A 24,195-nucleotide genomic window follows, 5' to 3' on the forward strand; every position below is an offset into this window, starting at 1 on the left:
GCAAACCAAAGATGCCTTTTAAAAAACAAGTTTACATCATATTCTTATGCATGCCAGTGCTGTGCGTGAGGTAATTTAAGGTGGTTCTGACAAGTGTTGTCAGCATCTTCATATCTGGTCACATGGGCGGCAAGCCACTCCCATCTGGTCACATGGGCGGCAAGCCACTCCCACAAAGGAGGCCACACCCACAAAGTAGGTTCGAACAATTTTTGAAACCCACCACTGAGCCCACCCCTGGATGGAGTAAAAAGAAGACACATTCTTGACTGCTTAAAATTGAGATGAGAATATGTAAAACAAGGTCTAGTGGAATCAAACCTTATTGCTGGGACCATTCTAAGTTCCTAAATATATTGGAGTTGCTTCCTTTTTCCTTGGTGCACTGCAAGGCTCGAAGAGTTCTCATTTGAAATTATACCCACAAGGTTCAGAGTGGAACCAAGAGGTGGTTTTGATTACTACCTTGGAGTTGGAGGTAACTAAGAGAATAGAAAGTCTGAGGAAAACGTGTCAAAGAAAAGTGGGGAAAAACATCTTTGTGATACTTTCCAACATAATTCAACAACAGGATACATACATAGGAACATAAATGCCCTTATAAACCAGCAGGAGAATTTCCACAGGGAACTCACTATTCCATGAATGTCCAAGAAGCATATATGATGAAATGTGTATGAGTCAATTTAGTGTAGTGATAAAGATACCAGGCTAGAAAATCAGAGATTGTGAGTTCTAGTTCTGTCTTAGGCGTAAAAGACGGCTGGATGTCCTTGGGCCAGTCTTTCTCTCTCAGCCCAGCTCACTTTACAGAGTTGTTTTTTGTGGGGGAAATAGCAGGAAGGACTATTATATATCGTGTTTCCCCGAAAATAAGACAAGGTCTTATTTTCTTTTGACTCCTGAAATAAGTGCTTGGCCTTATTTTCAGGGAGGTCTTATTATTTTTTAGGTGCAGGAGGCGGCACGACTGCTGCTGTATTCCAATATTTTCGAGGGAGGGCTTATTTTAGCGCATGCGCTCAAAAAAATCCCAATTGGGCTTATTATCTGGGGAGGTCTTATTTTCAGGGAAACAGGATACTGTATATTCACAGCTGGTAGTTCTCAACTTACGACCACAATTGAGCCCCAAATTCCCGTTGTTAAGTGAGACATTTGTTAAGTGAGTTTTGCCCCATTTTATGACCTTTTCTTGTCACGGTTGTTAAGCGATTCATTGCAGTTAAGTTGGTAACCAAGTTGTTAAGTGAATCTAGCTTCCCCCTTTTGCTTGTCAGAAGGTTACAAAAGTTGATCACACGACATAGCAACGGTCATAAATGTGAAGCAGTTGCCAACGTCTGGATTTTGATTCACCTGTTCATGGGGATGCTGCAAAGGTCATAACTGTGAAGAAAGGTCATAAGTCACTTTTTCCAGTGCTGTTGTACCTTTGATAGGTCGGTTCCACCACAAATGCGCGAACAACAAAAGCGCGCCTGACTAAAGCGCGGTGACAAAACCGCGCGACGAATGAGCGACAAATTAGCCCTAAAGCGCGCTGACAAAAGCGCGCCGACAGAAGCGCGCTGTAACGTAACCCTAACCCTAAACCTAACCCTAAACCTTACCTTAACTTAAATCGCGCTTCTGTCGGCGCGCTGTTGTCGGCGCGCTTTTGACATCGCGGTTTTAGCGCCCGGTTTTGTCGGCGCGCTTATGACATTCGCGCTTTTGTCGGGTCACGTGAAAGGTCACCACATGAACTGCTGTAAGTTGAGGACTACCTGTACTTATAAGAGTAATAAAGGTAGGATTACAAAAATTCAGTTTAAAAAAAAATACATATTTTGACATGAACCCAATCGGAACCTTTTGAATAAGTTTTAACATGTTGTTTGCATGTGGTCACTTTGGCAATGGGAGATTAAATGAGTAAAGAAGCATATCGTAGCATATAGTAAAGAATCAGTTGTTGAGTCTAAGTAATTTTCAATGTCCCCATGAATAGAGAATTACTAAAAATCGGTATCCTGCTGTAGAGCAAAAGCCTAATTCCAGGCACTCTGGATTTCTCCCCAGGCGCAACACGAAAAAATTATTTCTCAGCAACAAGCCGTCATTGTAGCGACCCAATCCGCCCAGGCTCTGCTTGAGAAGCAAGGACACCACCTTTCGCCAGAGGAAAAAGAAAAAATCCAGAAGAACTTAAAGGAGCTGAAGGCGCAGTACGAGACCGTCTTGGCCGAATCCGAACAGAAGCTGAAATTAACACGCTCGCTACAGGAGGAGCTCGAGAAGTTCGAGGCCGATTACGCCGAGTTTGAAAGTTGGCTGCAGCTGGCGGAGCAAGAGCTGGAGAACCTGGAAATCGGAGCCTCCGACTTTGGCGGCATCGTCATCAAACTGCAAAGGCAGAAGAGCTTTTCCGAAGATGTCATTTCTCACAAAGGGGATTTGCGGTTTATCACTATCGCCGGACAGAGAGTATTGGACGCGGCTAAGTCCTGCAACAAAATAGAAGGGGCCAGATATGAGAAAGAAGGCATGGATACTTCATCAACGTACACGGAGGTACAGAATAAGCTGGATGGAGCAACTGGTCGCTTCAAGACTCTGTATTCTAAGGTAAATCGGATTGCATGTCTGTGGGATTTTTTTTTTAAAAAAAATATTGCATTATATCTCGCCTTTCTTCATAGTTTTCCAAGTTTGGCTCTCCCGGTGGTTTTTTTTTTTTTTTTTTTTTAATCCCTACAAGTCAGATTGGGCTGAGGGAAAGTGACTAGATATAGCGCTAGTCCTCAGCAAACCACAATTGGTTTTGGAACTTCCATTGCTGAGCTAGGTGGTCATTAAATACGTTGCGCCTGATTTTATCATCTTTTTTTTTGCCACCGTTTTAAGCAATTCCTCTATGATCATTAAGTGGGTCACGTGGTCACTGTTCTGACCCCCTCGTTCCACACCAAAACACACTCTGATCCAGAGATAAATTACGGCATTTAATTAACAGACAAACAGGTCTTTGGCAGTAACCCAGCTTGGGCAGTAATAAACACAGATAAGGCTTGGCAGCAATCCAGCCTGCCAAGCTCACACAAAGTTCTCCGACATTCGATTGTGTGTTGACTTCTGCAAAGAGGAGGGCGTGTGCACAAGTAGCCTTTTTATAGTCTGGAGAGGAGCCTAATGACCACCAGCTGAGTGCAATCACCTCCTGTAATTGCGTAATTGTTTCTGGCGCCTATTAGCTCTTCGATGGCGCGCATCCAGGAACAACTCACTACTGGCTTCCGGCTCACTCTCCCTTGTCTCCTCCCCACTGGTCCAAGGCTCAGGCGCCTCCTGGTGGCCAACCAGCCTCTCTGCGCCCTGCTCGGAGTCGGAACCTTGTCCAGGGTCCTCCACCTCCTCCAGAGCCGACTCATAGGGCCCCTCGCTGTCGGAGTCTGGTGGCAGCTCCAACGGCACCTGCTGGGCCACAACAGGTCACTAAGCACATCAGGGTTCTCTCATTGACTTTCTTTGTCAGAAGCTGGCTGGGAAATTCTCAAATGGCAATTAAGTGACCTCAGGAATCTACAATCACCATAAAGTGGTTGGTGGTCAGTGCTGCAAGGACCAATCGTAAGCAACTTTTTCCAGGGCTGTTGCAATTTTTAATGATCGCTAATCAAATAGACCTAAGTCAAGAACTGACCTGGTGCTATTTCTGAATTTAGCCAGCGAAAACCCAGCATCATATCTGAAAACGAGACTGAAAATTGGTGGGGAATATATACATAAATCAGCATGAGTGATCAGCATGATTCCCCACCCCCCACCCCCCGATGATTTATGTACCTATTCCACACCAGGTATAGTTTATACCTGTGCTTTGCGCCTTGATTGTTTTTCCGCGAGGTTTCTGGGTATAATTCAAGTTTTAACCTATGAACTTTTATTTGGCTTGGCCTTTACATGAATCAGTGTAGGGGAATCAACCATTTAAGCTGTTAAGACAATGCATTCATTAAATACACACTTCTAAACCTTCCAGTGAATAGAAAGTTCAGTGTTAATTACTTTGCTGCAATCTGTAAGTTTCATATATATTTTAAAAAAAAAACATTTATATATAGTTTGGCATTTATCCACTAGGTGGTGCTAAGTGTATTAATTTTAAAAAAATCACTCAGTAGTCAGAAGAAAAAATGATGAGGAAACTTCTAAAATTTAGATTCTTACAATGCATATTCTGTCAATACATACAAAGGGAAGTATCACACATCCCTTACACTATTATTACCTTTATCTTCATTAAAAGAAAATGTTATATTGCCAGTATTTTCAAAACCAATTTCTGATAAAGCAGCGAATAAGAGGAAAGTTCTACAGTACTGTAGAAAAACCGAATCGTATAAAATCAGTAGTGTTTTGTGAAAATAATACATATGGAATTTATTGAGGCGCTGATTATATTGTTTGAATGCAGCCAGTAGGATTGAACACATAATATAAGATTAAACACATAAATAATTTGTTATCAGATTTTTGCATTTCCTGGTGAAACAGCCACAAGTATTTTCTTGACATGGTTTCCTAGTTTGTTCCCATCTATCTTACCACTGTGTGTTTATGGGTTCCACCACAAAACCACGTTCGACTAAAGGGCGCTCGACGAAACCGCGTAGCTGACATCATCCCAGCGCAACAACAGCGCGGAGAAAAAAGCACGCTGTAAACGCTAAACCTAAAATTAACACCTAAACCTAACCCCCCTAAACCTAAACCTAACCCTAAACCTAACCCTAAACCTAATCCTAAACCTAACCCTAAACCTAACGCTTAACCTAACCCTAAACCTAACCCTTAACCTAACCCTAAACCTAATCCTAAACCTAACCCTAAACCTAACGCTTAACCTAACCCTTAACCTAACACTAAACCTAATCCTAACCCTTAACCTAACCCTAAACCTAACCCTAACCCTTAACCTAACCCTAACCCTAACCCTAAACCTAACCCTTACCTTAACTTGAATCGGCTTGCTTTCAAAGCGCTATTTAAAGCGCCCTCCTTTCTCCGCCCTGGCTGTTGTCTCCCTGTTGATGACGTCAGCGATGCGGTTTAATCGGGCGCCCTTTAGTCGAGCGCGGTTTTGTTGTGCCACGGTGTTTATGTCCATGCATTGATTTATTACAACAGAAACATGAAAAGACCATATATCAAAATTAAGTACAAGAAAGTTTTATCCACTGATGAAACAGTTTCTGACAAAATCAGAAAGGAACGAATGCCTATGGCAAATTGCAAGGGGCTGCATATACAAGAAGAAATTCCTACTGTTAACTACGAATATAATTTTTTAAAAAAACCAATTCTCTTTTTAAATGCTGTTTTCTTTTCTGCGTCTTCTAGTGTAGTATTTTTGGAAATAATCTCAAAGATCTGGTAGACAAATACCAAAACTACAAAGATGCTACATCTGGGCTTCAGTCCGGACTCCAAGACTGTGAAGAAGCTGTGAACAAGCAACTGTCTGAAGCGATTGCTGGAGATCCCAAAAATCTTCAAAGGCAGTTAGAAGAAACCAAGGTAAATATTGTTGCTAGGTTAAAGGCATTAAGGCAAAAGCAGATTACAAAGTAAAGAGAGAGACTTGAGAGACCGCCTGCTGCCAATTACCTCCCAAAGACCCGTTAGATCTCACAGGGTCGGCCTCCTCCGGGTTCCGTCCACCAGCCAATGTCATCTGGCTACTACCCTGGGGAGGGCCTTCTCTGTGGCAGCTCCGGCCCTCTGGAATGAACTCCCCGCGGAGATCCGGACCCTCACCTCTCTCCAGGCCTTCCGGAAAGCCGTCAAAACCTGGCTGTGCCGGCAGGCCTGGGGTTGATGAGTTCCCCTCCCCTCTCGACTTGTATGGTTGTGTGATTCTCGTGTATTTTAATTATGTGTACTGTGTTTATGTCCCCTTTCCCCCCTGAGTTGTTCGCCGCCCTGAGTCCCTCCTGGAGAAGGGCGGCATACAAATAAACTAAATACAATACAATACAATACAATAAGAAAGGAAAACACTCCATATTTTAATGCAGTTTACCCAAGGCAGATTTTCCTTAAATTACCTGATAACCTGAATGAGCGGTTTGGTGGCCGAAAGGTGGAGCTCTCGCCGCCTAGTCAGGAAGACTGTGAGTTTGATCCTAGATAGCAGCAGGTATTTCTCTCTCTCTGGGCGCAATGAGCAATTGTCTGCTGTGACCTCCACATAGGAGTCAGGAAGGGCATCCGGCCAGCAAACTCTCCCGCTCCGTTCAGTCGCCCGACTCCACCCTGATGCAAGGGATTACAAGGTCGTTAAAAAAAAAAGATAGCCTAAATACAAATATCTTTCAATACTTCCACTTTTTAAAAGTGTATATATTACAGAAAAGTGGTATTAGGGAAATCATGCACAAAATACTTGCCTGAGTCTGTCATTTAAGCCAGAGCTACATTTTGCAGCTGATACAACTACTTAGTAATCCCGCGAGACTGTGACCCAAGACAGTGACCTTGGCTGCATGAATAGGACAATCCTTTTACCAAGATTAAGTGTTCAAAATACTCCTCACTCTCCAACGTCCCAGGTTCGTTTCTAGTATTCTCCAAGGCTTTGCTTAAAAAGCAACACCTGCCTCAGCCCTCATGGGAACAGTGATTATTCTTGTAACAATGAAAAATAAATACATCTTAATGCAACAGAGTCAATACATTACTGAAACCGAAAATTGCAAAATAATAAATCATGGCACAGCTATGGGACAATTCAAAGAAATAAAACAAGAATGCAGCTTCAGTAAAGATAAAGATAAATGTTTTATTCATGTGACATAAAGCAAAATGTTCAGAGAAAGAGTGAGAGAGATGTTTTGGTGCAGCCTGTTTCTTTTTTGTTCCAAGTTTGTGTGTGTGAGTGTGTGTGTGTATGTGTGTGTGTGTGTGTGTGTGTGTGTGTGTGTGTGTGCCGTGTTTCCCCGAAAATACAGCAGGATCTTATTTTCTTTTTACTTACAAAATATGGCCTTGGGCTTATTATAGGGGATGGATTATTGTTTTGGGGTTGCCAGGCGGCTGGCCCCTTGTGAACTGGCTCCCGAAGAGCCTGGCACAGCCTCAGGGGCGAAGCAGCCATGCGGTGACCAAGCACATGAGCAACCGCCCGGCAAACCCCCTCTCCAGGCGGGCAGAGCGCCATTCACTGACCTAGGGGGTATCCCTAAAGTGCCAAGCCACGTGGCGCTCTGCCCGCTCCCCAGCTTCTGCGGCTTGGCACATTAGGGATACCCCTTGGTCAGCACATGGAGCTCTGCCCGGCTGGAGAGGGGGGTTTGCCAGGCGGTTGCTCGTGAGCTTGGTCACCTCATGGCTGCTTCGCCCCTGAGGCTGTGCCCGGCTCTTCAGGAGCCAGTTCTCAAGGGAGCAGCCGCCCGGCAACTCTTCCCTCCGGCCAGGCAGAATGCCACTCCCCAACCTAGTGGTATCCCGAAGACGGCAAGCAATGTGAGACCCTTCCTCCCCCCCGGCTCCTGCGGCTTGGCACCTTCAGGATACCACTATATCGGTGAGTGGCCAGAGGGGGGGGGGTTTCCAGTGGGTTTATTTTTGGCCATGGGCTTATATTTTTGCCCATGCAAAAAGTGTGTGTGTGTGTGTGTGTGTGTGTGTGTGTGTGTTGCAGCATAACACTGGAATGCCTCGAGCAATTTCAACCAAACTTGGTACACAGATGATTTACTCTCTGGAAACAAATACTGTGGGGGTAAGACACCCCTAACACCCCTCAGGGTGTGTTTTGTTAAGATACAGCCTGTTGTGTGCTAAAATGGCTTCTAATGTACAGCGCTATGGAGTTGCCATGGTAACGGCTTCACAGTACTCCACAAGGGGGCTCCCTCTGGTAAGGGGGAAAATCCAACATGAGAAATTGCAGCAACGTTCATCGAAGGAGGGTTGGGATATATAAATACCTGGGCAGCACCAGGTTATCAGCTAGTTGTATATAATGAACAAAATGGGTATATTATTAAACTGAAAGTTTGCATCACAAATATTCAGCTTCTCAATCAGGGTTTGAGGTGACTCTACCAAAAGCCCCGGTAAGGAAAGAGACAAATTATGTCACAGAGTGCAAAATATTTGAGATGTTTCTTCTAACCTCATGGAATTGAATAAGGGTACAATCGGCAACATGCTGCATACCTCTCTGCTTGCTTGAATCAAAATTAAGATTCATTTCTTGTGCTGCACCAGTTGTGTTACTAACTCTTAGATCTCCCAGTAGATCTCATTGCTATCTATCTATCTATCTATCTATCTATCTATCTATCTATCTATCTATCTATCTATCTATCTATCTATCTATCTATCTATCATCTATATATGTATCATCTATCTCTGTCTGTCTGTCTGTCTGTCTGTCTATCCATATCTATCTATCTATCTATCTATCTATCTATCTATCTATCTATCTATCTATCTATCTATCTATCTATCATCTATCATCTATATATCTATCATCTATCTCTATCTATCTCTATCTATCTATCTATCTATCTATCTATCTATCTATCTATCTATCTATCTATCTATCATCTATATATGTATCATCTATCTCTGTCTGTCTGTCTGTCTGTCTGTCTATCCATATCTATCTATCTATCTATCTATCTATCTATCTATCTATCTATCTATCTATCTATCTATCTATCATCTATCATCTATATATCTATCATCTATCTCTATCTATCTATCTCTATCTATCTATCTATCTATCTATCTATCTATCTATCTATCTATCTATCTATCTATCTCTATTTGTCTGTCTGTCTGTCTATCTATCTATCTATCCATCTATTATCTATATATATATCATCTATCTATCTCTATCTATCTATCTATCTATCTATCTATCTATCTATCTATCTATCTATCTATCTATCTATCTATCTTTATCTCTCTCTCTCTCTCTCTCTATCTATATCTATCTATCTATCTATCTATCTTTATCTGTCTGTCTGTCTGTCTATCATCTATCTATCTATCTCTATCTATCTATCTATCTATCTATCTATCTATCTATCTATCTATCTATCTTTATCTCTCTCTCTCTCTCTCTCTATATATCTATCTATCTATCTATCTATCTATCTATCTATCTATCTATCTATCTATCTATCTATCTTTATCTGTCTGTCTGTCTATCATCTATCTATCTATCTATCTATCTATCTATCTATCTATCTCTATCTATCTATCTATCTATCTATCTATCTATCTATCTATCTATCTATCTACCTACCTACCTACCTACCTACCTACCTACCTACCTACCTACCTACCTACCTATAGCAATAGCAATAGCAATAGCAGTAGACTTATATACCGCTTCATAGGCCTTTCAGGCCTCTCTAAGCGGTTTACAGAGAGTCAGCATATTGCCCCCAACAATCTGGGTCCTCATTTTACCCACCTCGGAAGGATGGAAGGCTGAGTCAACCCTGAGCCGGTGAGATTTGAACCGCTGACCTGCTGATCTAGCAGTAGCCTGCAGTGCTGCATTTAACCACTGCGCCACCTTGGCTCTACCTACCTACCTACCTACCTACCTACCTACCTACCTACCTACCTACCTATCTGTTTTTAAATGGTACAATTTTATAGGTGCTCCAAGGACAAGTGTCTAGTCATCAGGTTGCAGTAGAGAAATTGAAGAAAGCAGCAGAAGTGCTCTTTGACACCCGGGGAGAATTATTGCCAGACAAAGATGAAATCCAGCATACTCTGGGTAAGATGAGTCACAGTCTCTTCTCTTTTCTTCTCCCATTGCTCACATTTGGAGATATCTGCCCTTTTGTGACTCCTACTTTTTTCCCCTTCCTTGACTCATCTGCTTCTACCTTTGTTCTTTAGCTCTGAGCCAAATTTGTGATCCAGCTCCTCACATTTGATGAATGCAATCTACAGATAGTGAAGAATCGTCCAGCTTTTTATTCAACTTTAGAGGGAGGGAGACGTTCTGTTTAATACAAATTCATGAAATTTAATAGTGCTTCAATTTGGCTCAGTTGTGCACCAATAATTTTGAACCACATACGCACGATTGTAGCAGATCATATTTTTAAAACGCTAATTCACGCTGTCTTTCTGACTTTTGTGCGTATGTATAAACCAGGTTGAAGTGCGGGGGCTGAGATGAAGGACAGAGAGTATACAAGAGTAAATTACACGAAGGTTACAATGACCCTCCACATTTATTTATGACATTTTGAAAAAGCATCTGCTCTACTTCAAAATGTATCCTTGGCTATATAATACAAATCATATCTTCTAACTAGATGTAAGACGTCTGCAAGAGAAAAAAAAATCAGAGAATCCAGCAAGATAAAAGCTGTTTACCAAATGAAGAAAACAAACCTCAGATTTCCACTGAAAGAGCAGGTTATATTTAAAGAACTACCATACTTGCCTAGTGAGCATGAAAACTAACCAGGCATATGTAGAATTTTGGTTCACATTTTAAGCAGAAAAGAATTGGAGAATTGTGTTTATAGTGCATTCAAGCATTAGCTGGACATACCTGAATTCAATTAGGGAATTATAGCAATAGCAATAGCAGTAGACTTATATACCGCTTCATAGGCCTTTCAGGCCTCTCTAAGCGGTTTACAGAGAGTCAGCATATTGCCCCCAACAATCTGGGTCCTCATTTTACCCACCTCGGAAGGATGGAAGGCTGAGTCAACCCTGAGCTGGTGAGATTTGAACCGCTGAACTGCTGATCTAGCAGTAGCCTGCAGTGCTGCATTTAACCACTGCGCCACCTTGAATTTCAATGACTTACTTTAAAATGTATATTGATGTAGGGAGACTATTACCAAGAAATGTGTGGTCAAAAACTGGTTAAATTAAATTTGGATCCTGTTATTTCAATAAATTAAAACCCTAGAATCTAGAGAAGGTGATATTTGAAGTTTTTGCTTTTCTTTAAAAATTGTAATTGGTCTTGTCTAACAAGCAAATTATACGGATTACTGGAACTTGTATAAAGACCTAAAAATGTAAGAGAAAACTGGGCATGCTAACTTAAGGTTTAACTTCTTTGATTTTAATCCTGGATTATGTGAAATCTAAAATCTAGAAGCTAGTTGACTAGCTTCTAGTCAACATATATTGCTATTTTTTTTTAATTTTTACCTTGCAGTGCTTAATGCTAATAAATTTCTATAAGTCTATTTAGCCATCTCATCTTTTTATGTCTGTTATTTATTACTCATGATTAATTAATGCTGCATAAAATTGGGCAAAAGATAGGTCTGTAATTTCATAGAAAAATGAATATTGCCTAGTGGGTAAGATAATTCATAAAACCCCATTTTTTATCTACCAATCTTTATTTAACAGGATGGACCCACCAGGGTTATCCACAAATCTCAGGTGCTTCATTTCTAGATATACATCTGGGATGAAATGTTCTCAAAGCCCTGGAAATATTTTGTCAAAGTGACTAATGTGAAAATTTGCCCATATTTCATATTATGAATCTATGGATTCAAAAATGATTCATAACTCATAATCCATATTATAATTGCCTCCAAGGATCCATTGTCTTTTGTATGTTACCAGTTTCCTAGACATAAATGGAAAAAAATTAATATAGGGAAACCCGTTATTGTGGGTAAATAAATAAGAGAGAAAATCATTTTCATTTAAGTGAGATTAATGTTTTAAAAGCTAAAAAGGAAAAGAAATAGTTGGAAAAGGAAAAACAGTGCAATCCCTTTTGCTAACTGACAAATGAGTTTAGCTGAATATCTTTTTCCTCTGAGCCTCTTTTAGAGTCCATTCTGAAACAAATCTGACATTCTCCAAATCCTGATTGTGAAGATAAATGCAAGATAGGATCCTGTACTGTCATAAATATCAGAAATAGCACAACATACAGGCTGTGGCTTTCTACGGCACGAAAATGGAAACTTACATGATAAGCCATTTCAATTTTAACCTTGTATTCAGACTATGGCAAACAAAGTTTACATAACATATTTTTTCTTGAAGACTTCTGTAGACTGATCTTACTACTAAAAGACGTTTAAAAGCCACATTCAGATTGGCAAATTTCCTTTTAGAATTAAGTTGTGTGTGCTGGATCATTTAATAGAATTTTATAAAAGATGGACTGTAGGATATAATTCCATAGAAGATAGCCCCTTTTATCTATTATAAAGTTCATCACCATGAACTCTGTGTATTACTGTGTGTGCGTGTGTGTGCGTGTGCGTGTGTGTGCATGCCCCAATCCAACATACCTTTCTTTTCTTTTCAGACACTATTGTAAATAAGTATAACCAGTTATCTAAAGCAGTGAACAATCGTAATGAAAAGCTTCAAATAACCTTGACCCGTTCATTAAGCGTTCAGGATGGATTGGATGAAATGCTAGATTGGATGAATGGTGTTGAGAAGAATCTTGAGGTGCACAGTCAGGTGCCTTTAAACTCTGCTGCTATTGAAGATGTCATTAGCAAAAATATGGTAAGTAGAAATTTAACGTAATCAATTCTTTCTCTAACAGGACAAAACTTAATTCTAAGAGAAGAGAATGATTTGAATGGTTCCACCACAAATGCGCGAACGACAAAAGCGCGCCTGACTAAACCGCGGTGACAAAACCGTGCCGGCAAAACCGCGCCGACGAATGAGCGCTGAAGCGCGCCGACAACAGCGCGCCGACAGAAGCGCGCTGTAACCCTAATCCTAAACCTAACCCTAAACCTAACCCTAAACCTAACCCTAAATCTTACCTTAACTTAAATCGTGCTTCTGTCGGCGCGATGTTGTCGGCGCGCTTTTGACATCGCGGTTTTAGCGCCGCAGTTTTGTCAGCGCGCTTTTGACATTCGCGCATTTGTCGGGTCACGGATTTGAATAGCATGGAAAGAATCAAAGAATAAAAAATGCTTCAAAACTGGCCAGTACTAGACCATAGTACAGTTTGTTTGATTTTGTCTTTGTGTGATTTGTGATTCCAGCAATTGCAGATTATTAGGCATGGTTTATGATTTAACCTTGTGTGTGAACTAGGATTGTGTGGTTTATTAAACAAGCTATTTTTCAGGGCGTGTGAGACCACCCAGTTACTTTCTTCAGAGCTCATAGTACATGTATGTCCCAATGATATTCTAATAAGCTGACAAATATATCTTAAGTGAGATGTTTCTATGCAAATCCTTTAGTCTGAATACACTTAACATAAACATCATATGGGGGGGCTATCAGTTGATGAACGAAAGCAAAGATATACTTTACCAACATCCTTAACTATCTTTTTCCACACCTAGGTGTGTAGCTGACTTTAGAAATCAATTAGTCACTTGTGTTGGCAATCGCATTTCAGGCATAATAGATAATACATGCATGTTACCTTGGACATTTTCTGAAACGATTTTATTTCAGGCACTAGAACAAGACATTGTAGGCCGCCAGAGCAGCCTAAATGCCATGAAAGAAAAAATGAAGAAATTCATGGAAACGGCGGATCCCTCAACCGCATCTTCTTTAGAAGCTAAAATGAACGAGCTTTCCAAAAGGTTTTGCGAAGCTCATAATAAACATAAGAAGAAACTAGAAGACATGGAAAAGTTGAAGACCAGAGTTGAGTTGTTTGAGTGCCTGTCTGACAAACTTCAGTCGTTCTTCGACAAGAAAACACAAACCCTCAATGAGGCTGATATTCCAGGAAAGGATGTTGCTGAAATGTTCCTCTGTGTGCAGGTAACAGTGTATTTTTCAATCTCCTGAAGTGCTGTTCTGACCTCTACTGAGTAGCACATTTGTGAAGTAACCATCCGCTCAAAAATGATAATGGGAACCGTTAAGTTCAAGGACTAAATGTTGAATCTTGGGGTTATCCAGTCAGGTATAAAGCCGTTGCTTTATTTCTTCATTTTATAGGAAACCAACACGGAATTGATGGAGCAGAAGAAAGATCTTGAAGTTTTGCAACACCTCATTGAAGAACTTTCTCCTCATGCTCTACCAGGAGACAAGTCATTAGTGTCAGAAAAAGTAAATGTCTTGTCAAAGAAATTCAGGGAAATGGAAGAGATGATACAAGAAAAGTGAGTATAGTCACTGAATTTTAGAATGGAGATGGAAGATAATGATTACATGACAACAGCAAGACTGTCAAAAGGTTACAGAGGATTAATGATGAATAGATCTACAATTATCATGGCTTTGTTCGAGAGTCTTTTTGTCAATAATTTAGAATACAACGAATGGCATGTTTCATAAATGAGAGATAGAATTATATTCAATACCGATAGGTACTTTTGTATTGCAGTAACATTGGATTGCTTTAAGTCGGATGCTAGTTGGACAGGGAGCTTAGTTTCTAATAACAGTTTGTTGGGCTTAAGTGGACATTATACATATGTGTGTGTGTGTGTGTGTGTGTGTGTGTGTGTGTGTGTGTGTGTGTAGGTGTATGTTCCAGCATAACTTTGGAACGCCTTGAGCAATTTCAACCAAACGTGGTACACAGATTACTTACTGTCTTGAAGCAAATACTGTGGGGGTAAGACACCCCTTGGGGTGTGTGTTCTGTTAAGATACAGCCTGTTGTGCCTTAAAATGGCTTCTACCGTACTGCCTTAAATGGCTTTTACTGAACAGCGCTGTGGAGTTGTCAAGGTAATGACTCCACAGTACTCCACAAGGGGGCTCCCTCTGGTAATGGGGAAAATCCAACGTTAGAAATTGCGGCGACGTTCAAGCAAGTTCTTTATAACTTCACTTCTGTCCCCTGTACTTTGGTTTTCTGCCTTTCCTGATTGGTGACAGCTTTTGAAAGATAACAGAAGGTTGAAGCAACTGTGAATGCTTCTCTTGGGGGGGAGGCTCGTACTGTGATGATCCTCTATGCTCATCTTTGGATCATGCCTGGATCTCAACCTGTTTGGATTACTGCAATGCACTTGGGGTGGGGGTGGGGGGCTCCCTGTGTATATTATGTAGAAGCTGCAAATGGTCCAGAATGCAACATTTAAATAGTTACGGATGCAACGATGTGATATGCCGGTGGTGCATCTCTGGTGTGACAGTTAAACTAGTCGCCGGTTTTCTTCCCTGTGCAACTCAAGGTGATGGTAATCATTTTTAAAGCTTAAGATCTGGATATCTGTAGAACCTTTTGCCAGTCTCTGCTTGAACAGATGCAGTATGCCTTCTCAAGGAGTTTTTGGTCCCACCTGTTCGTTAACTTTTATCAAATTATTTCAATATATATCGGCACTCTGAATACAGCTTTTGCAACTGGTTTAACTTAGAAAAGTACTACATATTTAATCCCGAGGTCAGGGAGCCCGTAACTTCCCCAATTCATTCTTTCTGTTTTTTTTAAATTTTATAGAGAGAAGGATGTATCCTCTTGCCAACAACAAATTGATGCATTCAGGGGTTACGTTGACTCTCTGAAGAAATGGATAGATGAAACGACAGAAAGAATTCCCCCTATACAGCCCTCTTTAAACACTGATAGCTTAAAGAAACATTTGCAAAGCACCAAGGTATGAAATGTGTTTGTCTTTACAGGCAGTGCTTTCCAGACAAGGATTTCTATGTCCATTAATTAAACCAAATGGCCTCTGAGCTGACGGGGCTGCAAACATTATCATCACTCATTTCACGCAGGCCAGAATGGATTAAACCCGTGTAGCGTATTGCAAGGATTTTCCTAGGCATCCATAAAGGAGAGAGCCACTCATTATGTGCAAAAGTTTATTTGTATAATGGGAGCATAAGATAAAATGGAAAATATGTGCGATTTCAAACCCGAAATAAACATATGGCCTTCCAGCTGGTTAAAACAAACCCTGCTATTCTTCAAGTAGGACAAGGTGCAATGTACAGGTAGTCTTAGACTTATGACCACTATTGAACCTAACATTTATGTTGCTAAGTGAGAAATCCGTTAAGTGAGTTCTGGCCTTCCTTTCCACATTTGTTGAGCGAATCACTGCAGCTGTTAAATTAGTAACACGGTTGTTAAGTGGATCTGGTTTCCTCACTGACTTTGCGTGTCGGAAGGTCACAAAAGGGGGGTCACATGATCCCTGGACACTACAACCATCATACGTGTGAATTGTCAGTTGTCAAGCCTCCGAGTGTAAATCACATGAGCATGGAGAATGCCGCGAGGGTCGTAAGTGTGAAAAGTGGTCATGTCACTTTTTTCAGTGCCGTTGTAGCTGAACAGTCACTAAACAAACTGTTGTAAGTCAAGGACTATCTGTACATCCCTGCCACTTTCTCCTTTGGTCACCAACTTCCACTGTAGCTAATAAACGTCTTGCAATTAATAGCAATAGCAGTTAGACTTATATACCGCTTCATAGGGCTTTCAGCCCTCTCTAAGGGGTTTACAGAGTCAGCATATTGCCCCCAACAACAATCTGGGTCCTCATTTCACCCACCTCAGAAGGATGGAAGGCTGAGTCAACCCTGAGCCGGTGAGATTTGAACCGCTGAACTGCTGAACTAGCAGTCAGCTGAAGTGGCCTGCAGTACTGCACTCTACCCACTGCGCCACCTCGGCTCATTGTTAATCAGCAATGCAGAATTTCAAAGGAGCTTTGAGTTCTGATATTTGTAAGGTTAATTTTTTATTTTAGTATAGATTGTACATGAGGCATGATATGACAGGAATCGTAATGGATAAAACAAGATATGAGAAAAGCATATCTAGTCATATTAAGTCCTTCAGAGCAGCGGTGTCAAACTCAAGGCTCGGGGGCCGGATTCAGCCTGCTTAGATCTGGCCCGTGGGGCCAGTCTAGAAACAGCAAAGGACCAGCCTACAGTCCCTCCGCCAGCAAAAATGGAGCTTAGGAGGACCACACACGGCACTCCCAGGCTCCATTTTTGGAGGGCTGCAGGAGGCTGTCACAGCTGAAAACGGAGCTCGGGAGCCCATAATCGCCGGCAGAGCGCTTGGATCACCACAGATGCCCCTGGCATGAGTGATGTCAAGCTGATCATGCCCCACCCTGGCCACACCCACCTCGCCCCCTGAGGTCAAACCCAACCCCGATGGGGCCCTCAATGAAATCGAGTTTGACACCCCTGCTTTAGAGTGTAGACATGTTCTCTCCAAATGATAATTGTGGTCGCTGTTGAAAACAATAGTTTGTTTCCTCCTTAGGATTTGGAAGATGAATGGAACGCAAAGGCCCCTGATCTTAAGAAAATGAATAGCAGAGGAAATGCTTTGTGTAACCAAATTGTTGCTGTGACTTCCACTGCAAAGCCACGGGGAGTCAAGTCAGGTATGTTAGCTGGATAAGCATAATTTTGAATGTTTGATACATTTGAAATGATGTATAAAAGTACATTGTTTTAAACAATGTTCCCCAAATTGTTGTTAGATTTATTAAAAAAAAACATTGAACAGTGATGATATACAACTTGAACATGACCCGGCAAATGCGTGCACGACAAAAGCGTGCCAACAAAACCGCGGTGATAAAACCGTGACGTCATCAATGCGCCGACAACAGCACGCCGACAGAAGCGCGATTTAAGTTAAGGTAAGGACGTGATTTAAGTTAGGGTAAGGGTTAGGGCTAGGGTTAGGGTTTAGAGCGCGCTTCTGTTGGCGCATTGTTGGCGCGCTTCAGCGCTCATTTGTTGGCGCGGTTTAGAATTCGCGGTTTTGTCACCGCGGTTTAGTCGGGCGCGCTTTTGTCGGGCGCCCTTTTGTCGATGAACCCAACTTGAATAAAATTATTAATAAACCACATCACTCTAAGAAATACTCCCCAAATCATTGCTATATTTATTGGGGGGGGGGGGTTTAAACCGTCATTTTGGTAATCCTGAACGTGATGAGTCTCATTCTTACTTAATATTTAATAATGGTAATGTACAGAATGGATTAAGAAAATGATTCAATATACCACTGATTCATTTTGACGTCCATATCCTTCATTGCATCATGTAGTCTAATATTTGGTGCAAATCATCCTGCTTACCGCAGTACATACTTTATGCTATAATTCTGACCACTTTGTTCCAAAAAGAGCTTCCGTATTGTCTTTCCCAAGGTTTCATTTTGCATTCCATCAGTTGGGAGGATTCTCTGTTTTCTGATACTTTTTCATTCAGGATTCCTTCTTTCTCTTTTGGCAGTCATTTTACTTTTACTCTTGTTTCTCTTACATTTTTCCATCTGTGCCACTTCTTTTTCATAGCAAAATAATGGCTTATTTCGTATCAAGAACTGATCATTGCACAATGCATCTTTTACCAGAAACAATCATATTGATCATGCTTTTGAGCGTATTCCTTCTCCACAGGTGTGTGTGTGAATAGACACGTTTAAACCATGTATTTAAAGCAAAGGAACTTTTTTTTTTCTAAACAGTTACCCCTCAGAAATAATATTCTCAATTCTTGGGGATCCACAGGGATCAATAAATTTACTCTCTTGTTCTCTTCCTTTCTATCCATTCAGGCTACCTAATAGAACGCACCCTTGACTCATATTCAGAATATTGTACAACACCCCCCCCCCCCTATATATATATATATATATATATATATATATATATATATATATATATATATATATATATATATATATATATATATATATATATATATATATATATATATATATATATATATATATATATATATATATATATATATATATATATATATATATATATATATATATGTAGGTCTCTGGTTGTTCGGGTTTTCTCCCGCGTAGAATTGGAGATGTCTTGGCGACGTTTCAACGAAGTCACATTCGTCATCTTCAGGCTGCTACTGACTACTTCAAGTTTGGTGTTTCCAGGAGTAGTGGAGTACTCCTGGAAACACCAAACCTGAAGTAGTCAGCAGCAGCCTGAAGATGACGAATGTGACTTCGTCGAAACGTCGCCAAGACATCTCCAATTCTACGCGGGAGAAAACCCGAACAACTAGAGACCTACATACTAACACCCGCGAAAACCTCAGAAAACATATCTATCTATCTATCTATCTATCTATCTATCTTTCTTTCTTTCTTTCTTTCTTTCTTTCTTTCTTTCTTTCTTTCTTTCTTTCTTTCTTTCTTTCACTGTTATCATTGGGCTTAACATGGTGCTGACGGAAGCAAATTGTCAGTAGACAGTTTGAAGGAATGGCAGATTATGACCTCCATCAGATTCCTATCCACTGCTACTCTTAGACACCTGTTCTGACGCCCCTCGTTCCACACCAAAGCACTCCAAGCCAAAGATACTTTACGGAATTTATTACTAGACAGACAGGTCCTTGGCAGCAATCCAGCACAGATAAGCCTTGGCAGCAATCCAGCACAGATAAGCCATGGCAGCAATCCAGCCTGCCAAGCTCACAATACTGTTCTCCAACATTAGTTAATGTGTTGACTTCTGCAAAAGGGGCGTGTGCACAAGCATTCCTTTTATAGTCTGGAGAGGAGCCTAATTACCACCAGCTGAGTGCAATTACCTCCTGTAACTGCGTAATTGTTCCTTACGCCTATTAGCTCTCCGGTGCCGGGCATCTAGGAACAACTCCCTTGGCTCTTCCCCACTGCTGACGTCCGGATCACACTCCCTTGTCTCCTCCCCACTGGTCCAAGGCTCAGGAGCCTCCTGGTGGCCAACCAGCCTCTCTGCGCCCTGCTTGGAGTCAGAACCCTGTCCAGGGTCCTCCAGAGCCGACTCATAGGGTCCCTCGCTGTCAGAGTCTGGTGGCAGCTCCAACGTCTCCTGCTGGGCCACAACAGACACCCATGGGTATCATCCCAATTGCTTGCTTACCATTGTATTGTTTCAAGCAAGATGAGATACCGTTCCTGTCACACACTCGTTCTTATAAGTGCTTCATCTTTCTTTCCTACTTGAATAGCAAAACGTTATCCTTTTTTTTTATTCCATTGGGGCAGTTCTGCTCCGTTATGCCCCTGTGACCTATTTTCTCTTGCTGCTTCCATGGAGTTTGTTTTGTTCCAAATTTCATTAAGTTCCTGTGGAGCAATAACCAGCAGATCAGAAGCATGCTATTCATGGCAGGAAGCAGGGAAGGCAAGTTGTGAATATTGCATTGCGATATTTCAGTGAAAAGGTTGCCCTTTTCGTAATTTGTGTTGTAAGATCGCATGCAAATAAGTAAGCCTCAGAACAATATTGTGATGCCACAGCTCAGAAAACTTGGCTTGTTGTAGATGCTTGCGCTGGTGACAGAAAACCTAGAGTTCTTTCCCACAATTGGTGAAATAGGATAGACAGATGTTGTTTAAAGGCAAAAAGCTTACTCCAAACTTTATCTTCACAATCTCTTCATTCATAATTATTGTGGGAAATGTTTTCTTCTTGTTACTGGAGATCATGACACAGTTTACCCACCAACTCAACAACAACAGGCCTTCATCATCATAGCAATAGCAATAGCAGTTAGACTTAGAGCCAAGGTGGCGCAGTGGTTAAATGCAGCACTGCAGGCTACTGCTAGATCAGCAGGTCAGCGGTTCAAATCTCACCGGCTCAGGGTTGACTCAGCCTTCCATCCTTCCGAGGTGGGTAAAATGAGGACCCAGATTGTTGGGGGCAATATGCTGACTCTCTGTAAACCGCTTAGAGAGGCCTGAAAGGCCTATGAAGCGGTATATAAGTCTACTGCTATTGCTATTGCTATTATATACCGCTTCCTAGGGCTTTCAGCCCTCTCTAAACGGTTTACAGAGTCAGCATATCGCCCCCACAGTCTGGGTCCTCATTTCACCCACCTCGGAAGGATGGAAGGCTGAATGAACCTTGAGCCGGTGAGATTAGAAACGCTGAACTGCAGATAACAGTCAGCTGAAGTGGCCTGCAGTACTGCACCCTAACCACTGCGCCACCTCAGCTCATGTGATGCTCTCACAGGATCTTTAGACCTGAGTGCTCAAAAGAGAAAGAGAGAGTGGGATGCAGTTCACAGAAGTGACAATCCCACATGGTTGGGCTAATGCATCCACTGTGTCGTGATCAGAACAGCTATGATATCTTAAAATACACTGGATTGGTGCTAGCATTACGTAGATAGGTGTTGTGGTCCAGCAGGAGCTATTGGAGCTTCCACCAGACTCTGACAGTGAAGGGCCCTATGAGTCGGCTCTGGAGGATGTGGAGGACCCTGGACAGGGTTCCGACTTGGAGCAGGGCACAGAGAGACTGGTTGGCCACCAGGAGGTGCCTGTGCCTTGGACCAGTGGGGAGCAGACATGGAAGAGTTATCCGGACACCAGTAGTGGGTTGTTCCTGGATGCCCGGCACCGAAGAGCTAACAGGTGTCAGGAACAGTTGCGCAGTTACAGGAGGTAATTGCACTCAGCTGGTGGTCATTAGGCTCCTCTCCAGACTATAAAAGGACTGCTTGTGCACACACCCCTCTTGCAGAAGTCAATGCAGAAACTAATGTTGGAGAACATTATTGTGAGCCTGGCAGGCTGGATTGCTGCCATGGCTTATCTGTGCCGGTTTGCTGCCAAGGACCTGTCTGTCTGTTAATTAAATGCCATAACTTATCTTTGGCTTGGAGTGTGTGTTAGTGTGGGACGAGGGGGGTCAGAACAGATAGGTATATGATTTTGATGATATTGAGCGTGGTATATCTTCATTACTTGATGTACTATTCTGTAAGGGTAAGGATTTTTCTGCCTCACTGCCAGAATATATTGATAGATCTTGAGTACACCTTGACTGAGTAAGGGGGAAATTGTCATTGTTTATGAATGGGGCTACTTTGCCTCAAGGTACAACATATCTTAGGCCCGTCATTCCTCTTCATTCGGCGTTGTAGCAACTGGGCATTGTGTTTCAAGATCTTCTGGGATTTTTATCCAGAGGTGAATGCACATGAGGTACAGTCTTTGGGTTACTGAACTAAATCTGCCCACTTGAGAGACCATCTTCTGCCGATTACCTCCCACAAACCCATTCAATCCCACAGATTAGGCCTCCTCCGTATTCCATCTGCTGGCCAATGTCGGCTGGCGACTACTCGGAGGAGGGCCTTCTCTGTGGCTGCCCCGGCCCTTTGGAACGAGCTCCCCGTGGAGATTTGGACCCTCTCCACCCTTCAGGCCTTCCGGACGGCCGTGAAGACCTGGCTGTCCCAGCAAGCCTGGGGTTGAGTTCCCCCCCCCCACTCGAATTTGCTGTGTCTGTTGTGCTTTTAAGTTGTTTGTATTGTCTGATTGTTTTTGTCTTACTTTTTGTAATTACCCCTCCCTTGGCTTTTGTTCAGCCGCCCTGAGTCCTTTCGGGGAATAGGGCGGCCTACAAATTGAATAAACTCCAACTCCAAACTCCAGTTTTATTTTGAGAAAGCCTGCTGAGTTTTCGCTCCTGGTTGGGTTAAGGAATATTGATTAGGTAGGAGGCTTTTTCTATTTCGGGCCCCATGTTTTACAATTCAATGCCTTCAGAGCTTCTTGCACTTCTGTTCTCTTTCTTGACATTCAATAAGGGACTTAAAATAATCCCATTCTCCCGGGATCTTAAATCCAGCCGATTGTTTACTACCATCCTTCTTGAGGTGGATTTGCCACTCTAAACACTGCCTTGATTTGTTTACTTTGTTGTGTGCCAATCAAAATATCCATATTGTAGTATGTTACAAACTGTAAATTAATTAACTAATGACTCACCTTCCTTATAATACACAGTCCAGAGCGTGAGAATGATTCAAGGGTACAGTATGGCAATTGGCATCCCGATTAATGTTCATCAGCACTTCAGACACGATTCTCTGTTCTCTTTCACTGCCCAAGAATTAAACAAAGGCACAGATGCTTAAAATCAGGGGTGTCAAACGCGGTTCCACCACAAAACCGCGGTAGACTAAAGCACGCTCGACAAAAGCGCGTACCTGGCTACTACCCGGGGGAGGGCCTTCTCTGTAGCAGCTCCGGCCCTTTGGAATGAACTCCCCGCGGAGATCCGGACCCTCACCTCTCTCCGGGCCTTCCGGAAAGCCGTCAAAACCTGGCTGTGCCGGCAGGCCTGGGGTTGATGAGTTCCCCTCCCCTCCCGACTTGTATGGCTGTGTGATTCTCGTGTATTTTAATTATGTGTATTGTGTTTTATGTCCCCTTTCCTCCCCTGAGTTGTTCGCCGCCCTGAGTCCCTCCCGGAGAAGGGCGGCATACAAATAAACTAAATCAATCAATCAATCAATCAATTTTTCAACCTAGCCATTCAGAACGTTTCTCATGGTTTCAGAAATTAGAACAGATGGGCCAGAACAAACAAGCGCACGGTTGACTTTTTATTTATTTGCTGAATTGTAGTACTGTATCCCGATGAAAAAGAAGTTCCTACTTTCGTGCAAGAAATCTCTTGGTAGGACAATTCCTTCCTCAGGATAAAATACTTAAAACAGCAGAGACCACCTTCCAACGGTTGAGTACAGTTAGTTTATATAATCACATGCATCCTTCCAAAGACAATTTTTACATCTGCGAGATAAAACCTCACGTAGCATCAGAATCAGTTATGATGTGATCTATTGTAAAAGTTAATATCTAAAAGGGGGGGGGGGCTAGTGAGGGAAATTAAGGTTTTTCTCCCCATGATTTCTGACCATTGGTTCCTAATGGGGAAAATGGGATAGAGGAAAATGGAGGGCTGTGTTCTACTGTTAACGTACTTCCAATCAAATATGTATTACCTTTAATTAAGTCATTTTTTTAAAAAAAATCAATGCGATCATTTATGTTTCCATGTTAAATCTAGTCTAGTCCTTGTATCTGATGAAAAAGAATTTCAGAATTACTCAAGTAATTATGAACTGAATCTTGGTTTTTCATTTATTTTTTTTAGATGTGCCTGGGGCAATACTAAATGGAGATGAAACAGCTGTTGGTAATCAGAGTTTCATGACGAACAAAGGTAAATGCCACTTAATTGTGTTTCAGCTAGATTTATACTAGAATCTTCGTCTTAACTTGCACCTTTAAAGGATTTCCTGAAATCCCATAATTTTCTTACTTGGTTATGATTAAAGAATCAGGGCAAGATCCAGAATTCCAAATTTGCCTCATCCATGAATATTAAAAAGCCGTTTACATTGGTCCATGAAAACAAAATCCAATTCCACATATGTTGTGGCCCAGCAGGAGCCATTGGA

At 41.9% G+C, this 24,195-nt stretch overlaps 1 protein-coding gene across 8 annotated transcripts in view; it reads left to right on the forward strand.

The window, feature by feature from the left end:
- DST (dystonin) overlaps window positions 1-24,195 on the forward strand; it is a 410,298-nt gene that overhangs the window by 259,560 nt on the left and 126,543 nt on the right. For all 8 annotated transcript variants that reach the window (XM_087718947.1, XM_087718939.1, XM_087718941.1 and 5 more), the window contains 9 exons: window positions 2,065-2,610; window positions 5,386-5,562; window positions 9,670-9,793; window positions 12,332-12,540; window positions 13,462-13,779; window positions 13,960-14,126; window positions 15,419-15,575; window positions 17,210-17,333; window positions 23,889-23,957. In XM_087718947.1, coding sequence (XP_087575073.1) covers window positions 2,065-2,610; window positions 5,386-5,562; window positions 9,670-9,793; window positions 12,332-12,540; window positions 13,462-13,779; window positions 13,960-14,126; window positions 15,419-15,575; window positions 17,210-17,333; window positions 23,889-23,957 — 1,891 coding nt within the window. The remainder of the gene's footprint in view (window positions 1-2,064; window positions 2,611-5,385; window positions 5,563-9,669; window positions 9,794-12,331; window positions 12,541-13,461; window positions 13,780-13,959; window positions 14,127-15,418; window positions 15,576-17,209; window positions 17,334-23,888; window positions 23,958-24,195) is intronic.

This window comes from Thamnophis sirtalis, unplaced genomic scaffold, assembly GCF_051295495.1.
Source record: "Thamnophis sirtalis isolate CommonGarterSnake01/CBP01778 unplaced genomic scaffold, rThaSir2_p1.2 scaffold_6, whole genome shotgun sequence".
Classification (NCBI taxonomy): Eukaryota; Metazoa; Chordata; class Lepidosauria; order Squamata; family Natricidae; genus Thamnophis; species Thamnophis sirtalis.